Raw genomic sequence first — 20,359 nt, 5'->3', positions numbered from 1 at the left:
TGATGAATTGGCGGCCCCTACACAACAATGACTTAAGCTTCGTTTTTGTGATTCATTTTCTTTGTTAAGAGCAGGCCCTAGCCCTGTTGTGGCCATGCAAAGGGATCTTTTTTGTGTTTTTTCTTTCTTACTTCATTTTTTTTTTTTTACATTTTCCTGTGTAACATTTTTTTTTTGGCCGTGTCAATTTTCAATTTTCTTAATACAAAGGGATCTCTTCTCGAGTGGGAACTCCTTAAAACACTCCCTATGCGTTGAAAGTGTAAACCAGTCGACATAAAATTGGACGAACCTCAACCCATCACTGCATGCATACCTGCTAAAGATGGATGTCAAACTGATTCTGGGACATGACCGTGATCTGTGATCTCATTCATTATCCTTAAGATCATCTCCACGCCCACCCCCCCCCCCCCCAAGGCTGTAAAGGTTTTTTTAAATGAATCTCCCAAAACTCTTGGGAGTGAAAACAACAAATAAATTATAGATCAGGGGGAGGAGTTGATCACAAACGAGTAAGAAGATGTCTCCAAAATTTTCTTCCACATTAGAGAGAGAAGATCTCGATGGCCTGCCCATCCAAGACACCCGAAGGAGAGTGGCTCTGCATATATGGCTTGGCTGAAGCTAATCAGTCGACAGGAAGACTCCAACGACCACAGAACAGGCATATGTGATGAAAAACACAAGCATGTATCATGTGAAAATTTGAAAACAAAACAGAATGCCTTTTGTATCTCAAGTTCATATTTAACTCCTTAAAATACAGGGAAATAGTTGAAACTGCTTATGTAAAACCCTCAGTGCCAATTAGATGACTCATCCCAGAAAATGGCCAATCCTACAATCATATGTTAGACTAAAAAGATCATTGTGCCACACTAACCGCATCCCAAACTACAACAATTGACAACCCACCTAGCTACTCATATTAATCAGATCCCTGAATAAAGCCAACTATGTTATCTTCTTTTCACCACTAAGATGAAACAAAATACATGTAACAATATAGCAAGCAACATTATTCCAATGCTTGTTTGCCTAAGTTGAATAATAACATGTTTCCATAACCAAATGAACTCTGGTAGCCATCATCATATTTCTCAAAGACAAACAACTCAGATGCCATAAAATTAAAACTACTGAATTTTACAAGGCTACTAAAATTGAACACATTGCACTTACAGCTTGGGCAAAGTCTTTCACATGAAAAGTTATTGGGAACATAATTTACAGCAAAAAGGACATCTTCCCAACTACCTTATGCTCAAACAACAAAACCTTAATCTACTTTAGCTTCGAAGTATCAAAGCCTTGGCCTTTTCCACTTCGCTTGCAACCAAACATAACCTAAGAAATTCTAGCAATGCATTGCAAAATACAATTCACCTGATAAGCAGCCAAGAGATGTTTGCAATTCTCCTATGGTATGTAAAAGATAAATAGTAACACCATAATTGATCTAATTGTACACTAAACTGCAAAAGGTACTTTAAATTTTAGAAATGAAGGGAATAAAAACGAAGCCCTAAACTCACTACAGTCATGTACTACAAGACTCTCACCCCTCTCCTCTTCTTTTCTTTGTAGAGACAAGAAACCTTCAAACCCTAAAATCACCCCTCTTGCTCCAAACCCTACAAAAGAAAAATGCAATGCCACAGACAACAACATGGGGACATTCCAAAATCACAGGCTACCAGATACAGAGGCACCCTGAGCTAGCACAGTGAAGAAGCAGGCTGAGGGATGAACTGCTCCCAAGCTTGAAAGTGAATAAGATTATATTTACCTCAGCAGACACTGGGGAACAGATAATCAGTTTAAATTGCAGCATCAGCGATTTACTCTTCCTCTCTTCCTTCCACTTTTTGTCTCACTCTCTTGTGCCTTCGCATGATCTGATTTCTCTTTCACAGAATCTTCATTTTCTTGTAGCTTCAATGAACTGGATTTCCCTTTGGCAGTAGTACCATTAGCACTGCTCTTGCCACCAGTTTTTGTAGTTTCCCCCTTAGACTTGGTGCTTGTTTTGGTCATCTCATCCTTGGACTTCATCATGGATGCTTCTTTGGATTTGCTCCCTGATTTTCTGACATTATCTTTGGATTTGCTACTAGCTTTAGGTGTTTCAACCTTTGATTTTTTGACAATTTTAGGGCTGTCATCTTTGGACTTACCACCAGGTTTAACGTCATCCTTGGATTTACTACCTGATTTTCTAATGTCACTCTTGGATTTGCTGGCTGAAACTCCACTAGCACTACCAATAAAAAGCTCTGTAAATCCTCAAGCTGCAGTGGCTCAAATAGAACATAAATGGAAGCAAGCATAATCCAGTTACCTTTTGGCAGAAGCGTCTGGCTTTCCTTGCTTGGTTCCTGAATCTGAATTCATTTTGACTTTCTTCTTTTGGTGCCTTGTCAAATGAACATAAGTAAATCCAAGTACAGCTTTAGGCATAACTAAACTTTATTTACCCAATTCAACAAATCTAAGCAGAACAAGTTGACAATAAAATGATTTATAGCATCAACGAGGTGGTTTCATGTGCAGTTAATATCAGCAGCAAGAAAAACACTACTAAGAAAACATGCTGTCTTAAAAACTATACAAAAACAACCCCCCACATGAAAGAATTACCCTTAACAAACAAACTATAACTCAGATCCAAAAAGAGAGAATGTTATAGAAGATAGCAGCTATCATGCTGTAAATATAAAATCAACTATCTACGTGTCACAGAAAAAATCTTATTTGGGAAAAGAAAAAGCTCAGCTAAAAGAGATTTGCATTCTTTCCATGCATTAATCACCTACAAATACAAGTTCCAACATTACACAGATTAATAGGTTAATGTAAGAAGGAAAAAATTATCAAAAGTAAAAACGACGGATGCATCAATGATAAAAAGAAGCATTATGAAGAATGCCAAAAAGTTCATGTCTTGGTTTCTAAAATGTACTAACACTTTAAAAAAAACAAAACAGGTTTATCTTTTGTGGGACACAAAATACAAAATTTATATGCTAAAACTAGCTCACAAAGATTCCATATACTATTTAGTATTTATACAACCACCGAACGGAAAATTGTAATTCAAAAGAAGAAAGCCAAATTCACTGCAACAATATATGGAATAGGCAAAGTCAGAACACCACGTCCAAAATCAAGTTTATAACATTGGTTCAATGCATGACTCCAACAAAGCATACAATCTCACGCATAGACCAATTGACAAATCTTCTGAAAGGAAATCTTAACAGCCACCAAATAATACTTACATGTCTGAAGACGTATCAGGACTAGGAAGATCAATATCTTGTTCCTGTTCAGTAATTAAAAAAAAAAAAAAAAAAGACTTTCAACATAAGGCCAAGTATCACAGACCTAGAAGCTAAGAAAATACAAAAAGTAGACAAAACACCAAACCTACCCTATCTGCCAAATCATCTTCTTTCAGAAATTCCCACTTCTCATTAGCAAGTTTCAATATCTCCACATCCCCATCATCATAAGAAACCTGAGTATGAGCAATAAAAATAAGGTAAGGAAGAAGTAAACTAGCAGGAAAAGATAACAAAACTACATATTTTCGTATTGTCCATGAGATCCATTCTACCTTGTGCCTCATCTTTTGAGGGTCATAGGCTGATACAACACCTTTATAAAATCTGCATGATTACAACTTTATATAAGCAAAGAAATATCATCTCCAAAACAAAACTATGAATGTCAAAGTTCATAACTAAAGAGAGAACTTCACAGCAAACATTAAACCCAGAAGACGCTGATAGCCCATGGCCTACCACTCATACCACCTCTAGGTTTACCTTTACCAATTCCAAGAAAATTACTTGAATCATAAGTAGGTTAATTGAAGGCACAGGCAGAAACATAGAATAGTCAGTTGGCCAGTATTAATCATTGTAAAGACCCAATCAAAGGGGACCATTTTAAGATGCATATGATGCATATGAGCATTTAACAAAGACATTGGTAACCAGTGAAAACTAAAAGCCAACTGTATCATAGACCAAAAAGGGGCAAATCTGACTCTAACAGTTGCTGTAAGATGGTAATAGCTTAAGTTCATTACTACATTGTCATATCAAACCAAAGAGAGAGAGAAAGAGAGAGAAATTAAAATAAACCACCAAAAGCAATCAATAAGGTCATTAGACTCGTGACAGTTGATGAGGGGTGTGGACAAAGCTTCTATGACCAAGATAAAAGTAGAAAATGGGAGAATCAATTCCAGTGCCCTAACAACCATACAAAATCAAAACTCACACAATTACATAGTAATATCTCAGTAAAAATTAGGGAGAACCAAGGGGAAAAGAAAAGGATTAGCAAGGAGGGGAGGGGAATAGAGTTGTGAAGAAACATAGACATCCATACTTACGATCGATCTTTTGGCCAATACACCTCAATCCTGGAACCAACCAGATCTTCACCATGCTGAGTCTGACAATGGAAATGATGGGAAGTGATTAAACAACAAAACACAGAAAACTAGTATTATACCAAACAATGGTAACCGATCAACTGTAAGGAAACAGAAAGCAAACAAAAGAAATAAGAAAAAGTTTAAAACATAAAGAAAACTATATGCAAAGAAAGAAAAGCAGACGACATTATATCTCTAGAGGAGAATGACCACTTATGGGCATCAAACAGCTGTAGGACTGACACAAACTCCATTAGCAATTTTAATCTTTTACTAGATTTCATTATTCACTATTCGTCACCCAAAAAGAAAGGGGGTGGGGCAGGGATACCAGGATCCAGAGACCAACTCTAATAGAGACCTGCTACTTGCAATTTTCTTAACTAGTACACGTTGGTAAGGATGCAAGAATCAATTCAATTAATTTGAGACATAAATAATGCAGGTCAACCATTATAAAGCAAACAGAAAGAACACAGAAAGGAGTACCATATTACAGATACACCTCAAATGATAGCAGATTAAAAACACATACCTCTTCATTCCCTGGAGTACGCTTTCTCTTTGAAGACATCTTAGGGGAGTTTTCAACTTGACTTTCATCTTTTTTCACAGACTTTGTTGCAGACTTGGGTGAAGCAGCAGTGACCTTTGCAATATCATGACAAAAAGAACTCATCAGATTCAAAAAAACTTCAGAACATAGCAAGCGAACAACAAAAGGACAAGATAAAACAGAATGACAGTACCTTCTTCCTTGATTCTTCAACCACATTTTTACCAGAGAGAGTGTTACCCCTGCCTCTCCTTTGTTTAGCATCCTCTTCTTTTCCTGACAACCCATCCTCATTGACATTTTTTCCATCTATCTTCTTGCCTTTTTCATCTACCTTCTTACGAGACTTCCTCAGCAACATCATATCTGAATCACTGGAGGCTCCAGGCCCAGATTCCTTCTTCGGAGTAACACCAGCTGAAGCAGGAGATTTCTCATTGGCATTCCCACTAAGTTTTTTTCCAGTGCGTTTCAGTGGCTTTGCTTCAGAATCACTCATGCCCTCTGATTCCTTCTTGGAGCTAACAGCCACAGAAAGTGGAGCTTCATCTTCACCATGATCACTCAACAAAGCTCCCTTCGGTGGAGAACCATGCTCAGCTTCATGTTTCCTGGTTCCTTTCTTCTTAGCCCCACGCCGTCCCCTCTTGGAGGTAGTTACATCAGTACGTGCCTGGTTTGGTGATGAAACGTTCATTTCCTCACTAGGTGATGCTGTTGGAGATGAGGCCTGTGCCTGACTCCCCTCCTCTGGTTCAGATGACACAGGCACCTCCTTGGTAGAAGGGCCTTCAGAAGTTGCACTATCAGCTTCCTTTATGCGACTCTTCCTCCCGTCAGGTTGTTCCACGGATTTTTTCTCACGGTCAATCCGAGAACGGTCAGAGCCTTCCGTAGAATTGACCAAAGTATTAGTAGGTTTCCTCCCCCTCCTCTTCGGAGCTTGATCTGGCTTTTTTTCTTCTTTGACTACCTTCTCAGGTTCCAAATTATCGGGTTCAGTATTGCCTGCTCCATCAGTGCTTTTGGATTGATTTGTACGACGAGAACGCTCGGGCTTCTTTTTAGGAGAATTTGGATCTATTAAGGAGTCCTCATTATCGGTTTGAGCATTACCATTGCTCATCACTGACTTCGGAGGTTCCACATCAGGATCCACTGACCCAACACCATCAGTTTCCAGTGGAAGTTCATTAGCAGCCTGAGACATAGCAGTTGAGTTCCCATTTCAACACAGGTTTCTAAATGATCAATAAATCATGAATAAGAACATGCACAAACAAATGCTAAGGTAGAGATACAGCTGAATAGGATCACATGCCTGGGGAGGCTCATCCGCACTAGCCTTCTCTGATACTTCAACACCGTCTGCCTGAAATGTGCCAATAAAAAAGTTAAAATTTAATGAAGTGGAAACAAAGTTCCATTAATGATATACTCACATCAGCAGTGCATACAATACAAGAGTAAACCCAAACAGCAGAATATAAGAGGTTGAATCCCTCAGCAATATGCACATGCAAAAATGAAAACATAGAAAACAAGAATGGAGTTACATTAGAGAAACTAACTAGAAGGAGCATTAAAAAAATTGACTGATGGCACCAGCTCCACACGTGTCATTGGCTGGTGAAACCATTGAAATTGAAACCACTGAAACTTGTTGGAGCTGGTTGAATCTCGTCAAAACAGTTGAAATTGGTCATAACATAGGCATTTTTTGGCCAAAGCTACCAAAACATGCAGAATATTGGTTGAAACTACCAAAATTCCTGAAATATTGTGGAAACTTGTTGAAACCTGGGACTTTTAAATTGAAATATTAGCCAATCTCGGCCCAAATTTGAACTATAGCTGCAGCTTGAGGCCAAGGTATCAAAACAGCCACTCAGCAAAAAACTGTGTATGTATGCATGTACATATCCTTATTTATGTCTTAAAAAGCTACTTTAACTGCCTGAGAATGGTTGAAACAGAATGGTTCTAGAAAAATTTAAAGCATCTATCTATTGCTTGAGTAAAAAACAAGTAACAATTCCATCTATTTGATGCACTGTATTATACTTCTATTATCAATTATCTATGACTAAACTGATGAAAAAATAATAAATTATAATATGCAAAGAACTGAAACCAGCCTCAGCAAATCATTTAATTGTATATGTACCTCATGCTATACGTTACCTATAATAGTCACTTTAAAAAAAAATATCCTTTTCTACAATCCCTCATTAAAATATTAAATAACCCAAGTTTATCAGAGCTCCCTTGCACCACATCTAAACCCTCTTTGTCCATGAAAATTATACCAATCTGGCTACCATAAGCAGCACTACAACTTAACATGATGGACATGGTTTCCACTAAATTGCCACATGCGCCAATTAAAGTTTACGTGTGAAACACCTTTTAACTACTTTTCTAATATACAAGAAAATCAATTGAGAAGAATTTAACTGAGTTCTGTAATTTGAGAAATTCACTGCAATTAGGAGCCTCTTCTCAACTGACAACTGCCCATTGAGCTCCTTTAACCCCAAGAGCAATGCAGCCTCCAGTCAATGAGTTATAGAGAGAAGAGGCTCTGTGTACAGACTTTTAGGAGATCAACCAGAAGCAAGTATCCAGGATAGAAGAAGAACTGGTAAGCTCAGGTAGGTCAAAGCTAGGGTAAGAGCTTGGTAGAACATGATTTGGTAGTAGGGAAATGGAGGAGAGTCGAAGGTATGCTATTTCATTGATGATGGTTTATTTCAGGAATTGGGATATCAGCAAATTACGGTTTGCTTTCGAGGTTTCAGGAAAGACAGATTATGGAATCTAGGGCTTCCAATTGCCAGATGAAGCTGTAATTCAATTTGAGTTCTCCTAAGAAGGATGATTCAATCCAAATACGAAGACAAATTGATGGCAATTGGTCTGGGTGGAATCAAAAGTTTACCAGGAAAGAACTGAGGTAAGATTTTAGGGATTTGGGAAGTCACAAATGAACCAGCATAGATTTGAATGTCAACAGGATGGAAGGGGATGTTTATGATCCCTCTCACCAACAAGTTGGTGTACTCTCCCTTCAAAACTAGGGATTTGAACTAAAAAATTACAAATGAAATTTCTAGTATTATCAACAAAGGCATACAAGATATTTCCTAAGAATCAAATGGGTTACAAACCTGATTTGAGGCAGTTTTCATGGAGAAGTTCAGGTATTTAGAAACTGGAAAAACAAAAGGCAGAGGTAGGGTCGAGGCTGTAGAGAATTAGAAGAAGATGATGGGTTGGAGGTAACTCAATTTGCTATTGATTGAAAAACAGCAAAATGAAGAGTCAAAAATGCCCTTGGACTCACAGAAATTCCAGCAACTCAAGGAGTCCTCAATGGAGATTGAACTCGGCAGCTTGAAAAGAATGAAGAATTTGATGGAAGGGCAACTGAAAATGAGAACACTAATCCAAAAGGCAGCAAAATGATGCAAAAAAAAAAACGATCTTTTGTAATAAAACCATGGGCTCAACTGAAAAATGACATCAATATTTATAGCCAAAAAGATTAAAGGTCAAGTCATGAAACTTAGTCATTTTGATCAACACGGCTGCGGGTTTATGTATTTGAATTGACTACGACCAAAGTCGTGGCTACTTCAACCAAAAAAAGGGCGACTCCCTATAAACAAAATAAGGGCCGAAAGAAGTACCTCACGAAGAAGTAGTTTTTTCTGGGCTCCGAATTATTTCAGAAAAAAGATGTTTTCTTTCATCTTTCTAAGAGCGGTCTTATCAAATAAGGAATCAGACCGCTCCTGGTGTTCAAACTAGTCATTAATGGTCGGTTTAATTGGTACCCTTTCGGTATGCATTGCGAACACTTTCATTTTTAGCGTCTCATCTTCTCTAGAGAAGCGAAAATCGAACGGATAGAGCAGATGGTCCAACTACAGAACTTCTTTTTCATTACTTCCATGGTAACTTAGAACCATACTACACCAACAATAACAAAAAACTTTTCCCAAGTAAATGGGGTTGGCTACAAAACTTAGACTCATACCATGACTAAAAATATAAACAAAGATTCAAAATCACTAGGATTCCTACAGAAGGCTTACTACTGCAAAAATAAGAATGAAATAAAGGACTAAGTGAATTTTAAAAAACAGAAACCTAATGGCGCATTTGACTGCAAATCAGAAAACTTAGGTCAAGATTTTGGTGCTGGTGTAGGGAGGATCCTTCTCTACACCTAATGCTGCTTCCTAATACATGAGGCTGGAACAAATCATGGACCTGGTACATGGTGAAACCAGTGGGCTGAAACCACCAATAATATGGGTCAGGTTTTGGCCTATCTTAGAGTCCTATCTTATGACCAAACCTAAATCACTGTGCATGCCATGAATGACATCAACAAATTCCGCATGAAAAAATTTAGAATTCTGGTCTCTAAGAACTGGACAAACTACAAAATGTGTCCCTCAGGCAGTAGAAGTTTTTATCATCTCTTGACATTCCATCACAGAATTAACCATCACATATCCAAAGAAAAAGAACCCTAGTTACAGTAGAAAACAATTTCAAATAGGGCTTCCTAGCGAGAATTCCTGGATACTCTGTTTCAAAACAGATTTAGGGAAAGGGGGTGATTTGAACAAAGTAATACGCTGAGAAAAATAATAGAACAACAATTAAAATAATAAACATTGGTAACTTTCATCAAACTTTAAAAAATAAATAAATAAATAATTATCCCAACACCATATGGGAGGCTAGATGAAAGTAAAAAGGATGATGACAACCACATAGACCCAGGCAGAATGCAAACAGAAACAACAAGAAATTTAGAACAACTAAATATACCCACAAGATTAAAAGGAACTGAAATCACAAAATAAGTAATCTCAATCATAAGAAGAGGTGCACCTGACAATCGCCTAATGCATTGACTTCTTCATCTTGTTCAGCAGCATCAGATGTTTCTTGGCATATAGAGGCCACGATGTCACAATAGTCACTGAAAGAAATTCCCAAAGATTTTACAGCTTGTATCATGTATGGTTTAAGCTTATCGGCACAGTTCCCAATTACTTTCTTTCCAAGCCGTTGTGCAATAGGCAAAACATCCTGATACAGAAAAGTCTAGTAAGATAAAGACAGCTGAGAAAGAATACAGTAACAAAAAAAATCTGCAGACAAATCACCTGATTCTCCTTTTTAACACTATTTAAGAGGGGAGAAAGAAGCTCTGTTGAAATATCTTCACTCTCCTCTAATACAAGGGTCATAATCGTCTCCATCGCCGAGAATATATTTTCAGGGTGATCATCCCTGAAATTCAAGCAAAAATGTTCACAAAACTATATATTTAGCTAAAGTAACATACCATTTAGCTGATTCAAGAGAACATAAATAAGATCAAAACTGCAAACTCATTTTTAAAAGAAAATTAGATGGAACACAAAAATTTCATCAAAGAAAAGACCAGTGGACAAAACAATGTAATCAAGATTTTGATGCCTGATGTCTCCTCAACTATTTTAATAATTTCCAATTAAAGGACCATATTTCAATTATTTCCTGATTACATTAAATTGGCCATTCTTTCATGCATGTCCCACCAAGGATTACAGTGTGCCCAAATAACTTCAACATGAAACAGTGGATGGAACCCAAATTGAGGTCAAAAGCAAGCCAAAGCCCCCCCCCCCTTCTTTTATCTTGTTTACATATATATATATATATAGATCATGGTCACCTCAAATGAAATTAGACAGAAGAATACTGCTATGAAAACCTAGGCCTGCCAGGAGCGTACATGGATTACCATGAATGCATGATAATACGAGGATAAAATTTGATTTCTGAACAACTCAGACCAGGCTCGATCCAATGAATGGTTGAGATTCCACGTGGTAATAAGTAGGTCACGCATATATGAAGGCAATGAACTTTCAGCAATTTTAATTAATTTATTGTCAAGACGGAAATACTGCTGTGTTGCAGTTGATATCTTGTTTCTCAATTCCGAAGTTACTGAAATAAATGATCAACATATAAGACACAACATTTAAAAAATTCCGTAAGTTACAGAATCTTTGCCATCACAGTTTCAGCAAAAAGCAAAATTTTACCAAAAACCCAAACCTTTTAAACCCTGCAGAGACTAGAGAAAACATACTCAACCTCCACGGTGAACCATAAACAACAGCCATCATAAACACCATGAAAGGAAGAACAAGTGGGGTCCAAACATTAATAATAGCAATAAGATCTCACCGAATTTGATCTATCAATACAGTACACTGATGTGGAGTTGGGTCCCATAATAATGGATGGCTAAAATAAACGGATTGATGGTAAAATCCATTAATATGTTTGTATATACAACCAATAGTACTTATTAATAAAGGAAATTTATAATAGATCACAGTATAGTAATTTTAAGACTTGTAAAAAAAGGATGTTCATAGTAAGAAAGTGAGGGATAGTTGTATGTAATAAAGCAAAATAAAGAATGACAATTAAAACTTTGAAACAAAGGAAAGAATCAGAAGAAGAGGGAAACAAGAAGTTGTCTTCTTCCTCCCTGGAGAAGCTTATAACAGTGGAGAAACTGGATTTTCTTTCTTTCTTTTTTTTCTTTTTTTTTTTTTTTTTTTTTTTTTGGGGGGGGGGGGGGAGGAGACTCCTTCACCCTGTCGCGATGACAACACAAACCAAGGTGATAAAGGGATTTTTTTTTTTTTTAAAAAAAAAATCAAAATCCAAATAAAGCAACAAGGTATCATCTAGGCAACCCTGGTGACACCAGCAAACAAGGAGCAAGACATGGCCTCTAGACAACTATGTCCCTCACAATACCATGTGAAGTAGAACCTTGGCAGATTTGAACTACCAAAGGAATGAACCAGCTAAGACCAATTTGTGAACTGGAAATGCAGGCCAGCAAGCTGGCCCAACTAGAAGGTCCCAATGGCCCACCAATTTGACCAACCAACATGGACTGCTGCTGTAGGACAAAAATGAAGACACGAGGCAACCAGTGTTCACAAGAAAAATATTAGTCCACACTTTGCCTTGGTGGGAAGATTCCAAGAAGATTTTAGTGAAGCCCATAAGCATAGTTCAACTCCAGTCTATTCACCAACTGTGCAGCCCCTTTGATGTAAGCAGGGTAGGGCCCAGAACTCAAGCCCAATCCAAAGCTGGCCAAATATCAGGGATATTTTGGTCATTTTCCCAGACCCCTGCGGCTTGGAAATTCATGATGACATTCTTAAGCCTTCATCTTCCTCTCACATTCCATCTTCATCACCAAAACTGCGGCAGCCAAAGCATCACATCTACAACAGCATTCTTGAAGCAACAGCCACCAAATTACAAGTAAGCAACCCCCACCCCATCCCCTTACCCTCCTCCATCTCCATTCGCAAGCCTCCCCAAATCACTTCTTCTTCCCTGCACAGCCTTGAACCAGCACGTTCACTAACCCCTTCATTCTACACCCTTTTCCCTCCTAATATCCTAGTTTGAATCACATCCCTTCCCCTATCCAACATCTACTCTTAGAATCCCCAAAGCCTTCTCCATTAGGACTCTAAGAGAAGGGGGGCAAAAAAAACACACACACACACACACACAAAAACTGCAGTTAACCTTCTACCTCCAGCCCACCAGCAGACTAAACCCCAACTCCAAGCATTAGATTGCCCTAACCTTTTAGGATTCCCATCTCCTAACCTTACTAAACCTTCCCAACCCACTCCTAACCTACTCCAACAACCCAAGAGTCCTAATCCAACTAGGACTCCCATAAACCAAGCCATAAATCAACAAGGATTCAGACTGAAATTAGAGGACAGCAACAGCAGACCTTATATGAAGTCTAAGACTTCAAATACAGATCTGATCAGACCTCTTACAAGCTTCCGAACCAACTAAAGGCTTTGAATCATAATCTGGAAATTTCCGTCAGACATTGCAGCTATAGAAAGTAAACAAGGGAAGCTAAACCAGACCTGGCCAAACTTATTTAAGGCCTAGACCCAACTCTTCATCCCCAATTAAGGCTCCTGGGTCTGAACATCAAATCAGGGTTCCTTCTTCAAAGTTTCGAGCATCATATATCATTGTATAGGTCGCTGTCCATTCAGATCTGGGGCTGAACAGCAAGATTCCAGCCCTAAAATGGCCTGCCTGCTAGTTCATAGAAAAGGTCCTCCTCTTGGCCCAGTAATCCTGGGATACATCACCCTTAGAGTTTACATTATTATTAAAGGTAGTGACAATTAATTCCTAGCTTAGTCTGACTAATGAGAAGAAACTCCCATCTAAATATGCATATGACAATTGACGAATAAATCCCTCTAACTCTGAAAGCCTTTTAATTTTGAACATTAAGCGATACAAACCCCCCCCCCTTCTCTTTCTTTTTTATGGGGAACCCCAAACAACCCTCCCTTGAGACCTTCTTTCAGTTGGAAACTCAAGCTACAACTTCACCCATCATACATCATCGTTTAGGTTGCTGTCCATTCAGATCTGGGCCTGAACCGCAAGATTCCAGCCCTATAATGAACTGCTGGTACTTAGATAGGTCCTCCTCTTAGCCCAGCAGTAATCCTGGGTTACATCACTCTTAGAGGTTACCATAATTATTGAAGGCAGTGACAATTACTTCCTAACTTAGCCTGACTAATGACAAGAAACTCCCCTCTGAATATGCATATCACAAGTACATTCCCTCCTGGTCTGAAAACCTGTTAGTTTAGAACATTAAGTGATAAGAGCCCCCCCCCTTTTTTTTCTTTTTTATGGGAAACCCCAGAAGACCTCCCTTGAGACCTTTCAGTTGGAACCTCAAAAATACCCCTTCCCCATCCTCTTCCTCATTCCAAAACACATCATCCCACCACCACTCCCTCCCATTTCCACCTTGTCCCATCAATGCCACCACCCCTGCCCCTGCCCCCAAACCCCATCCTTAAACAGAAATCTAATCAGAACTGGTACAGAAAATTATAGTCAGCTCAATCTCCTCCTATCCCCCACCTAAATTTGCTGCACACCCCATTCCACCTTCTTCCCCTTCATAGTACAAGCATAGCCGACATGCCCATGACCAACCTGCCCTCCAAGCTCATAGTTTGTGGAAATCTGCTTCAGAAACTCTAAATTCTTATCCGATCCAACTTCACACTCAATAGTACCACTGTCCTTTGGTTGAATTCTAAAAGAGGCAATCCCTGTGAAGGGAATTTACATTCAACCCATAGTTTGATGTACTAAAACCCACTGCTTTCGCAAATCTGTCCTGACCTTCTAATTTTGACTTCAGTTTCATATCTCACCAACCAGCCATTACAACAGGTTGAAAAATGGAAGCAGGGGACCTACTCAGCCCCTAATTCATCAATCCAAGACTAACAACAAGAGCTGGCTGAATTTCCTAGTAGTTGTTACTCCAGATTCTGGTGTTCACCTTCTAATTCTGATTGCTTCTGTTACTGATGATCTACTGCAACTATTGACAATCCTACTGCGAAGTGTTTCTTAACTGAGCCTGTTCTACATTATCTTGGATCAACCTAGAAACTGGCATGGAACAGCAAGCAAGTCAAGAGTTTCAGAATTCTGAAACTGAAGTTTAACCGCACAACCAAAGAGAACTAAGAACCTATGAATTAAGGTTTTGAAACTGCCAGTTAAGGGTCTCCCTCACCCAAAATCTTGATTAAAATGTTCATTTACATAGGACTGATAGGTAGCCTGGAAACACGTGCGCACGCACACAGAGACAGAGACAGACAGAGAGAGCAAAGAAAGAACAGCTGAAATAAATTAAAGGAAAATTTTTGATATAGATAAAGGAGAGAAGAGAGAGAAGTCAGAGGAGGAGAGGAGAGAGTCATATGCAGCTTATAGCAGCCATCAGTTTCAAGTCAACAAACTTTTCACTATTCTCTCTAAATGGAGTGCATGCCCTCTTAAAGAATTATACAAAAGGAATTCTATTCCTATCTTGAAAACAAAATAGAGTTTTGACTCTACTTTAGCCTCTAAAACTGAAACAACTCTAATTTCTATCAGTTACTGAAATAAAGAAAAGAAAAGAAATATAACAATTTTTCCAATTTATCTAAAACTGAAACAACTCTAATTTTCTATCTGTTACTAAAATAAAGAAAAGAAAAGAAATATAACAATTCATCCAATTTATCCAACGCAAATCTGCATCACATAGACTTGGTTTCTCCCCTTTTCTCGTTCAGTGGTAAAAAGAGTTTACAACTACATCCTCACATCTGAAATTTTAACTGAAATTTATTCATACAGCATCCACATCAGCCACAATTTTCAACTAAGAATGATGTCACCAGTATCAGAGCTCTTACCTTACAGCTTTCAAGAAATGCTGGAACATCTCAAGAATCAAAGCATCACATTCAAGGTCCAACATCACAACACATGATCGAACCTTTGCCACAGTTTCAAGAATTGAAACCCTTTTAGAATATAAATGATCAGAAGTATCATACAATTTCTCAAATGCACCAACAATCAACTGAAATATCTCCTGCGCAGAAACAAATACAAAATAGATTAAGTTCATTGAAGCCATCATAAGATAAGACCATTAAATCATTGTTACAGCAGAAAGAAATCAACTAGAATTTCAAATTCATCAAGAAGATACCTTCATTTGATCATCTTCATAAGGAGCTTCTGGTGCTGTTATTCTAGTGATCTCACTGATGCAAGATGCAACTGCAACTCTAACATCCATATCTGAATGCCTAAGAAGATAATCAGCAACCAGTGCCTTCATTGAGGAGCTAATTGCATTTTGCATTAACTCTGATGGTGACTGTTCCACCCTTGACAGGCAACCCTCAACTTGCTGAAAGTTCAAAAAATACACATATAAATGTTAGATAAGGCAATTCAGATGCATTAGCCTCAAATGTAACCACAATTTTATACTCATATCAAATAGTGTTAGGAGAAAAGAAAGCTTTATGAAGCTACTATTTAACCAGAAAACCCCTTGTGGCAGAATGACAGAACCGTCACCAGATGGACCAGTACATTAGAAGGCAAAGTTAACAATTAGAAATGAATGATGGGTACAGAGTTTCTAAGCAACCATAAATTGATATTGGTCCATGTGTGGCATACAGATCCAACAAAGAAAATAAAGAACAGGTTGGCCTCCAAGGTAGCACACAAGTCATCCAGCACTACCACTTCTCATCATTTTTAGTGCCATCCAGCCTGAGTGCCAATAGAATAGGTTAGGATTTTTGAGTTTTAATAATATAGGATCACATAAAACTCTTGTCAATTTGCAATTAGATTGAGCACCATCCATTGTTTCAGTAACAGGTTCCCAATCAGTCAACATGCCTTGATTTAAGTCTGTATCGGCTAGTCCCAATTTCCAATAATACCTGATCTATTAAAGCCACAGATGGATCAGGCTGCAACTTTACCACCATCACATGATCACATCAGCTGAGAAACAACCTTCTGCAGATGCCTTTCATTCTCAGAGTTTCTACAGTATCCTCCAGAAGTTCTGATTTTCTGTTGCTCCTGACAAACCGAGGTTCCACTTACAATCAAAGCATGATAAGCTCTGCCATCTCGATCTGAGTTCAGTTCTTCTATATTATCCTCCTCGTTCTTTTTCATTCTCCATGCCTCCATTCTCAACCAACAGGAACAAAGCAGAGCCAAGCCAAGATAGCTGAAACAGGTCCTCAAAATGGTTGACTGCTCTTGTTTTGGGGGGAATCATACAACATTGAAAGAGGAAGCATATTGATTCCTTGTTGGCATATATGGTGAATGCTTATATGGAAAAACTCCACTGTCTTTGAGAGCACAGAGACATGAGTTTTTGACTGATTTAAAAGGGACTTCAATTTGTTATAGACTAGTCATCAAAACCAGCCAATTCCCATTGATTTCAACTAATCTGAATCAATAACGGATCAGAATCAGCATGACCCAACAGAAGTTCTTAAAACCTAGCATCACCGACTTCACTGAAATTTTTTTTTTATCAGGGATTTTTTTTTGGGGGGGGGGGGGGTGGGGGGAAGGGTTTTCACATCAAAAGGTTTTTCTGTCCTGATCCCAGTCACCAAAAATGCTGGAGCGGCATAGAACACCCCAGGCATCCCAGTACTGCCCTGACCAACCCCAAACAATGTCTCAAGCATTCCTTTCTGAAAACCTAGTTTCATTTAAGGGAAGAGTTACCACCTGATTAGGAGTTTGAGCCTTTGAGGCCCATCAGCCTTTCCATTCATATGCTTTCTGCATGTTCTTGGTTGAAATTACCAATAAATTGGCCGTTTTTCATGACTGAAAGTCCAGATTCAAATCAGATAAATAGCCCCCAAGTCTAATCAAAACAGATCGAGCCCGACCCTGCATATATCCAAATTCCACAGCCTTCGTTTGATTCTACCTGGTTTCATAGTTCATTTTCATTTTTTATTCTCTCCCCCCCCCCCCTTTCAGTAAAATAGCAGAGGATCTACAAAATATTTTCCTGACAAGATCCACGACTTTTTTTAATTCCAATAAACCAAAAAACAGATCTGAGGAATTCTCAAATTTTTCTTCTAGGGTTTCAAAAAAAATTGACTAATTCCAGGGCAATTCCAAATGATCCTGGTCAGCAGGAATTAATCCGTTCCCAATTCCTTATGCATGAAACTACGAGTTGTTCAGACTAGTTATTGACTCTCAAAACTGAATATCCCAGCATCACGACTCAATAACACACATCTACAATGAGAGAAAAAAAAACTCAAAAATAACAAATCCAAGCACAAATCGTTACAATGTGTTAATGAATTCCATAAACTGCAGGACCAAAAGGTGAGTATTTTCCTCCCAAACTTGGCTTAAAATGGCACAACAAAGGCAAAGGCACAAATATGTAGCACCTCAAAGACGAAAACTCAGATAACCAAAGCCCCTTTGTGAAGTCATATTTAGAAGCCACAAAGCAAAACAATAAAAAAAATCAAAATTCAAACAAATATCATCATTATAGCACACAACTAAGAAGACTAACAACACATGCATACAACTAAGACACCAAAAACGATCCAACCAACAGAACAATGAAATGAAAGATACACAATTAACAGAGAAAGAGAAAAGGGCTTACGTCGAGAAGGGAGAGGAGTTCATGGACATCAGCCGGAGGACCATTAAGGAGTCTCTCCCCGGCTTCTTTAAGTTGTTCTTCGAGGTCTTTCTCCGAGGATGCCATTTCTTCCTGTCCGAGATCCTCGAAGCTTCAAGCTTCACTGCAAACTCACACCATTTCAAACCCTAAAAAATTAAACCCTAGAAACCAAAAAGAAAAAACAAACAACAACAAATCCCTGCTACGGCTTCACATATTAAAAGAACACTACGAACAAAGAAATCCAGCACCAAAATCTAGGGTTTTACAAGTATCTAAAAACCAAAAGCACGAAAGAAATAAGATTATGGAGGAGAAGAAGAGAGTACTTCCTCTGTTTCGTGTGTACCTGTTTTTTTTTCCAGTAAACTGAAAACAGTTTTTTTTTTCTTTTTTTTTTTTTTTTATTCCCAAGCCCCTTCTCTCACTAGCCCACTCTTCTCTCGCTGGCCCGTTCTCTCTCTCTTTCCTCTCTCTCTCTCTCTGAGTTTGTCTCCTATGACACAAGCGATGGAAATCAGAAAATTATTGGTAAAATGAGAGGGTAAATTGAATTTAAATGTGAGTAGCAAATAGAAATCCGCCGGAACTTGCCGGATTATGGATTTTGGCTAAACACTGGTTTTGAAATCCGCAAAAATAATTTGATTTTTCTCCCTTTTAGGCTCTGCGTTGTTCACTTCAACGCTTTAATAGTATGGTAACAGTGATGACCAGACCAAACCATTCCTACAATAGAAATTACATAAAAGCCATTCCCTCTTTTCCCCTCTCTGTTATTGCCTGTTGTACTTCCATTTACCCCATTTTTAACTTCTTTTAACGGTCAAAAGGCTATCAATTTCCATTCCTGCCCTTTGCATGCAATCCATTCAAGGTGAGCTGTTTGGCTGCAGATATTAATCTACACTGAGCTGGGCTAACCCTGGTTACCCTTTGGCTGCAAACCCATGCTCTAGGACCTCTTATGTTTTGCTTTTACTATTCTTTTTCTACTTTTTGTTTTCTAACTAATGTCAAGAGCAACAACAACAGCCAAATATAGAGAGAGATGCATCAAATTCAAACAACCCTAACTTTGATAGGGTAGCTCTTCCCCCTAATTTTGCGAGGAGGTAGGGATTTAAGGCTTCTACTAATAGAAAAAACAAGAAATTCCAAATGGGTTTGATTTCTTGTTTATAACATAATTGTCAAAACTTGAAAAGCATATAAATACCTTAACTAGAATGCGATATTAGATATCAGGCTACGGCCCGGTCCCCCTTTCATGTGTTTTTTGTTTTACCCCAAGAGAAGCCAACTTTGTGGTTCATTCCTTGGCCCAAGAAGCCCTAGTGCTTGAGACTGGGGCACCTTGCCCACCTTCAATATACGCCCACCTGGGCGGGCGCTGATTTGGCAACAAGTGGTATGCTTAATGTCCCCGGTCCTTGGGTCTGGGCTTTTGTTACTTCGATCTGAATCAAATCACTTCTTTATGCTATACGATCATCAAAAACATTTCCACTGAACATGGTAATACAACCTCATTTAACTTTCTTATACCTTCATATATCAAATATATACTTGCAAATCAACTATGCTTATCTTCTTAGTTTACCACTCATCTCTTTCTCAACATCCTTATCTCCACACACTGAGTTCATATATATAATATTTCCAAAATGTCTAACAATCAACACCATTTTCAGCATAGAGTGATTATATGGTTGTTCAATAGAATTTTCTATTAAGATTTTAAATAATATATCGGATCACTTACTTTGGATGCATTGTCCATCTATTTTCACCGTCTCATTATCCATTTAGCATAAGCAAAATTACAAACCAACAAACCATTCTCCATCTTTGTGCTACTTATTTCAAAGCCTTTTGATCCAAGGCTTATGCCTATATCTTTAACTTACCACTAGACATTGTATTTTATCTTGAAGCCTAAAACAATATCATCAAAAGAATGTGACCTTTGATGCAACTTAATTGTAATTGAAAATTCATTATCTTTGGGCCCCGCATTTTTTACATTATTTACTACACAATTATACATACGCCTGTCTCTATGCATATATATTTACTTGAAACATCTCTCTTTTCTGGTCAGATTATCCCCTTCCCTTTGGTTTCACTTTCACATGAGCCATCTATAATT

The 20,359-nt window shown here is 38.2% G+C and overlaps 1 protein-coding gene across 3 annotated transcripts; it reads right to left on the bottom strand.

Annotated features, from left to right (window-relative positions):
* Positions 1 to 1,572: 1,572 nt before the first annotated feature.
* On the bottom strand, positions 1,573 to 18,853 carry LOC149025387 (sister chromatid cohesion protein PDS5 homolog C-like). Of its 3 annotated transcripts, none has more exons than XM_089145611.1 (15): positions 18,557 to 18,853; positions 18,187 to 18,328; positions 15,694 to 15,897; positions 15,392 to 15,573; positions 10,199 to 10,325; positions 9,921 to 10,121; positions 6,331 to 6,381; positions 5,203 to 6,210; positions 4,989 to 5,102; positions 4,409 to 4,470; positions 3,623 to 3,674; positions 3,437 to 3,523; positions 3,285 to 3,328; positions 2,345 to 2,419; positions 1,573 to 2,263 (listed from the first exon to the last, which is right to left on the bottom strand). In XM_089145611.1, exons 2-15 carry the CDS (start codon positions 18,289 to 18,291, stop codon positions 1,837 to 1,839), a joined length of 2,739 nt encoding a protein of 912 aa, XP_089001737.1. In that variant the 5' UTR covers positions 18,292 to 18,328; positions 18,557 to 18,853; the 3' UTR covers positions 1,573 to 1,836. The 3 variants fall into 3 exon arrangements, with proteins under 3 accessions (XP_089001737.1, XP_089001739.1, XP_089001738.1); XM_089145613.1 differs by having other exon boundaries at positions 1,573 to 2,257; XM_089145612.1 differs by lacking the exon at positions 18,557 to 18,853 and having other exon boundaries at positions 18,187 to 18,546.
* Between the last annotated feature and the right edge of the window lie 1,506 nt (positions 18,854 to 20,359).

The sequence above is a fragment of the Hakea prostrata genome, chromosome 2, assembly GCF_041222555.1.
Source record: "Hakea prostrata isolate BN-2017 chromosome 2, UWA_Hpros_2, whole genome shotgun sequence".
NCBI classification, from domain to species: Eukaryota; Viridiplantae; Streptophyta; class Magnoliopsida; order Proteales; family Proteaceae; genus Hakea; species Hakea prostrata.
This window is presented reverse-complemented; position numbering and strand designations above follow the sequence as displayed.